Below are 5,810 nucleotides of genomic sequence, written 5' to 3' on the forward strand. Positions count from 1 at the left end.
CGACAGAGCGAGACTCCGCCTCAAAAAAAAAAAAAAAAATTGTATATATTTAAGGTATACAATGTGATGTTTTGATATATGTATACATTGCGAAATAATCACCGCAATCAAGCTAATTAACATGTCACCTCATCTAGTTACCAATTTTTTTTTTGTAGTGAGAATACTTGAGATCTATTAGTTTAGCAAATTTCAAATATACATTATTATTAACTATAATTACCATACTGCACATTAGGTCTTCAGTACTTATAACTGAAGGTTTGTATCTTTTGACCACTATGTCCCCCTTTCCCTTACCCCTTCCCCAGCCCCTGGTAACTACCCTTCTACTCTCTGTTGCTATAAGTTCAAGTTTTCTTAGATTCCACACATAAGGGAAATCATGTGGTATTTGTCTTTCTGTGCCTGGTTTATTTCACTTAGCATAATGTCCTCCAGATTTACTTATGTTGTTGCGAATGGTAGGATTTCCTTTTTATGGCTGAGTAGTAGTCCACTGTATATAGGTACTATGTTTTCTTTATTCATCTGTTGATGGACACAGGCTGAGTCCATATCTTGGCTACTGTGAATAGTGCTGCAATATACATGAGATTGCAGATAACCTCTTTGACATGATTATTTCATTTCCTTTAGATATGTACCCAATAGTGGGAGTACTGGATCATATGGTAGCTATATTTTTACTTTTGGGGGAACCTCTGTCATAGTTTGAATATTTGTTCTCTCCAGACCTCATGTTGAAATCTGATTACCAGGCTGGGTGTGGTGGCTCACACCTGTAATCCCAGCACTTTGGGAGGCTGAGGCGGGTGGATCACTTGAGCTCAGGAGTTCGAGACCAGTCTGGGTAACATGGCAAAACCCCATCTCTACTAAAAATACAAAAATTAGCCAGCTGTGGTGGCGTGCACCTGTGGTCCCAGCTACTCAGGAGGCTGAGGTGGGAGAATCTTGCTTGAGCCCGGGAGGCGGAGGTTGCAGTGAGGCAAGATTGTGCCACTGTACTCTAGCCTGGGCAACAGTGAAACCCTGTCTCAAACAACAACAACAAAAACAAACAAACAAACAAACAAAAAGAAAAAGAAATCTGATCCCCAGTTTTGGAGGTGGGGCCTAGTGGGAGGTGTTTGGGTCATGAGGACAGGGCCCTCATGAACAGATTGATGCTCTCTCTTAGGTGTTTGTTGTTACTCTATATTAGTTACCAAGAGAGCTGGGTTGTTACAAAGAGCCTGGCACCCTCTCCCCTCTCTCTTGCTTCCTCTTTCACCATGTGATCTCTACATACTGGCTCCCCTTTACCTTCTGCCATGAGTGGAAGCAGCCTGAGGCTCTCATCAGAAACTAAGCAGATGCCGGCACTATGCTTCTTATACAGCCTGCAGAACTGTGAGCCAATTAAACCTCTTTTCTTTATAAGTTACCCAGCCTCAGGTTTTCCTTTATAGAGCACAAAATGCATACCTTTAATGTAATTCCTACTCTTTGAGGTCAAAGACAGTGTCTTACAAGCTAATCATATTTTTTATATTTCATGGCAGACTACACACATTTTGGCAAGCCTAATATATAACAACAGAAAATTAGCATTTTAACTCACCTGTCTTTCTCGAGCAGATTCACAGTTGAATAAGAAAGTACCAAATCGGCAACTATACAGATGATCCAAAATTATAATCAAAAATTGTTCATTGAATTCAAAAGCTGTAGGGAACTAAACAAAAGCAAGCAAACAAAGCATGAAAAACTGGGACTGAAACTTTATAGAAGTAGAAAGATACACCACAGAAGTAAACACATGCTGCCACATTGTAGGGCTCTAGGAAGGACAGCAGAGGCTGTAATCTGCACACATACTACAGTTGTTCTTTTTTTGGCACTTTATATAGGACTGAGCACTTTAAGTGTTAAATAAAGCAGTAAAGAGGAAAAGGAGATAAACAGGCTGATTTTCTGGGTTCTCCTGCAGGTACAGTGTGGTTTAGTTATTTAAGGTATTATGAGATAGCGGACACAGCTATACAGAAGTGTCAGTGTAAAATATATATAAACGACAACTTGGTACTGTCAATTCCATTGATCTTCCACTAGTAGAGATAACAGTTAAATATTTAATTTTTAAAACTTTTTAAGGGAAAATCCCAGATATATCAACAGTAGCAGGAATAAAAAGGTAAACACTCATGTACCTGGCTTCTGCAATTATTCACACATGACCAGTCGTGCTTCATCTCTATCTCTACCCTGTATTATTTTGGGGTCAAATCCCAACCATTATATTAAAATGTTTAATTTAAACATTAAGTCAAATGTATTTTCATCCCACATATTCCTTACCTGTTTTGACATTTGCCACACACAATCAATAAACTGGAGAAAAATAGGAGAACGGTCAGCATCGGTGTGGTTTTTATCACCATGACCTATTCGCTGAAATACATTGATGAAGATAATTTGTTTTAATTAATGGGTACAAAACTGAGAAAGCATGTAACACAAAATGTGACAATACAATTCAGCAATCTGCCTTCTAAATGCCAACTTTCTCAGAGAGGAAATAATATATAGGCAATGTAAAGTTTCAAAATAATGGAAATTAAGTATATAAACGTCTGTAAAATACCAATAAAAATTGCCAAAGAATCATCATCCTAGGTGATTGTTACAATTATTTCATATGATTGGAATTTTGTATGAGTCCTAAACAGCTATAGATAGAATGGACATGATTATCCTACATAGTATGTTAGCAATACACTCAACCTAGTTCTTTCAGTTGCAAAGAGAACAATCCTAAAGTTTCAAGACTTAAAATCATGTCCAAAAGGTATGATTGTTAGAATTAAATGTTCTTTCTCTCTTAAAAACAAGATAAAACCAAAAAATCTCACAATGTATTCATTTACTAAACAATGATTCTTTCTATGGCTGGGTGTGGTGGCTCACGCCTGTAATCCCAGCACTTTGGGAGGCTGAGGTGGGCGCATCACGAGGTCAAGAGTTTGAGACCAGCCTGGCTAACATGGTGAAACCCCATTTCTACTAAAAATACAAAAAATTAGCTGGGCATGATGGTGCATGCCTGTAATCCCAGCTACTCGGGAGGCTGAGGCAGGAGAATCGCTTGGACTCAGGAGGTGGAGGTTGCAGTGAGCCTAGATCACGCCATTGCACTCCAGCTTGGGCAACAAGGGCGAAACTCTATCTCAAACAAACAAAACAAAACAAAAACACAATGATTCTTTCTACTTGAAAATGTTATTCACACTATGAAACCTGGGTGAAGGCTAAAAGGATACATAGCAGTGTTTCTGAAAGGGTAGCCTACGGATCTCCTTCATGAGAATCACTGGGGAGCTGGGTCAAAACGTGTATTCAAAGGGCATCTGGAAATAAGACCTAGGAATATGAATTATAATAGGTTCTTTTGATGATTTCATTTAAAAAAATTCTTGGGGGGTTATTTTTTAAAACTTCTTTTATTTTTGAGAGAGAAATTTATATACATTGACTGTGTACAATATGTTTTGAAGTATATATACATTGTAGAATGACTGAATATACCAATTAGCATACACATTACCTCACAGTTACCATTTTTGTGGTAAGAAAACTTTACATCCATTCTTTTAACATTGTTCAAGAATATATTAACTATAGTCACCATGTTATACAATAGTGCTTTTGAACTTATTCATCTCTTGATGATTTAAAAAATGCATATCAAAAATAAAAGCCTCAACTAAAAGTCTATAAAATATATTTGACTCTAATAGCTATATTATTTGAGAAAGAATTGTCTATCTTCCTTCTCTTATGAAATTTCAACGTAAACATTTCCATGAAGATTTTTTGTATTACTTTCAAGTGAAACTGCGAACAGTGCAGATGGATAAACATGTCACTTTTTAAAAAGACTTTCACTACCCAAGGCATCACGCATTTTCAAACTCGTAAAGTTTTTATTACACTCCTCAGATTTTCATTGTAATATTGAATATGTAATTTAACAACTAGTTTTAAAATCACGAATGGTAGTGATCTACTTTTAGAAATTAGCTTTGCTTACTTACAGATGCAAATTTATGTCCAAAACTTATCCATTCTTTTTGCACCAATATTTCAAACCCTTCAATGCTCCTATAGAAGCTATCCAACATCAGCATGGCCAAGGACGTCAGCTGAGCAGTCCTGTCCCATCCGTCACTGCAATGCACAAGCACCGAACTCTTCCCTGAAGAAACTTTGTCTGCTACTTGAATGGCTCCTGTCAAAACGAGCTGACAAAGAAAAACATGTGAGTCAGTAGGGAGCTATAAGATACTGCTTAAATTTGATAGTTTTTAAACTTAGAAAAAGCCATGCTTTAAAATATTAATGTCCAGAACAAAGATTTATCAAAATGAAACACTAAGAGCTGCAGGATCTGTTGATTATCCTCTACAGACAGTGCATTTGAATGTGCATAGGTATTAAAAAACAAACCCAAACAAACCAAAAGCCAAACTGCATCCCAAACTTATTTTCATGGATGCGACTGTGATAGTGTGCTAGGGCTGTCATAAAGTACCACAAACTATGAGGCTTAAACAACAAAAATATATTGTCTCACAGTTCTGGAGGTTAGAAGTTTGAGACCAAGGTGCTGGCAGTGCCACGCTAATCACTAAAGATCTTTTCCAGGTCACTCTTCTAGCTTCTGGTTGTTCCTTGGCTTGTGGCAGCATAACTTCAATCTTCACATGGCAGTCTCACTGTGTGTGTGTGTCTGTGTCCAAATTTCTTTTTATAAGGACACTAGTCATAACAAAGTAAGGGCCCACACTACTCCAGTAGAGTTTCATTTCAACTAAACATGTCTGCAAAGACCTTATTTTCAAATAGGGTCACACTCTGAGGTACGGGGGGGTCAGGACTTCAACATATAAATTTTTGAGGGACAAAAATTCAACCCATAACAGTGATCAGATTAAAAAAAAAAATCACTGACCCAACAGGTCGCGTCTAGACTGTAAAAGTCTGATACAGTGAAATCCACCTTTTGACCTTTAAATTGGCAATATATCAACTCTTATTTGGCTCATAAACAGTAGGGTACTTAAAGCATTCTAGTAAAAATTTGAGACTTAGAAGTATCAATAAATTTATGTATACAATGAGTTATTGCTATGATGTCATTTTTTGATGATTCATGCATTTACAGAAATATACTTTATAAACCATGGAATATACCCATCCTGAGTGTGAGTGCAATAAGATTTAGCAAATTTATACAGTTGTGCAATTATCACCATAATGTAGTTGTAGAACACCGACATTACCCAAAAAGTTTACCTATGCCCTCTAAGGTCAATCCTTCTCCCACCTTGAGCCCCAGGCAACCATTGATTTGCTTCCTGTCTCTATAGTTTGCCTTTACTAGAAATTTTACATAAATAGAATAATGCAATAGGTGGCCTTTTGTGACTGGCTTCTTTCACTTAGCATCGTGTTTTCAAGGTTGATATGTGTTGCAGCATGAATCAGTACATCATTCCTTCTCATGGTCACATACCCTTCCATTGTATGTAGATAGACCACATGTTATTTATCCATTCATCAACTGACAGACATTTGGTTGTTTCTAGCATTTGGTTACTATGAATAGTGCTGGTGTGAACTTTTGCATACACATTTTTTGAAGGGACACAGTGTTTTTATTTCTCTTGGGTAAAATATCTTGGAGTGAAATGGTTGGATCATATGGTTAATGTATGTTTAATTCTTTAAAGAAACTGCCAAACTATTTTCAAAAGTGGTTGTAC

At 37.0% G+C, this 5,810-nt stretch overlaps 1 protein-coding gene across 3 annotated transcripts in view; it reads right to left on the reverse strand.

The window, feature by feature from the left end:
• Positions 1-5,810, reverse strand: part of MTM1 (myotubularin 1) — a 118,486-nt gene that overhangs the window by 11,378 nt on the left and 101,298 nt on the right. For all 3 annotated transcript variants that reach the window (XM_011954659.1, XM_011954660.1, XM_011954662.1), the window contains 3 exons: positions 4,080-4,286; positions 2,344-2,436; positions 1,607-1,720 (listed from right to left, as the gene is read on the reverse strand). In XM_011954659.1, the coding sequence (XP_011810049.1) occupies positions 1,607-1,720; positions 2,344-2,436; positions 4,080-4,286 (414 nt within the window). The remainder of the gene's footprint in view (positions 1-1,606; positions 1,721-2,343; positions 2,437-4,079; positions 4,287-5,810) is intronic.

The sequence above is a fragment of the Colobus angolensis genome, unplaced genomic scaffold (genome assembly GCF_000951035.1).
Source record: "Colobus angolensis palliatus isolate OR3802 unplaced genomic scaffold, Cang.pa_1.0 Scaffold389, whole genome shotgun sequence".
Lineage (NCBI taxonomy): Eukaryota > Metazoa > Chordata > Mammalia > Primates > Cercopithecidae > Colobus > Colobus angolensis.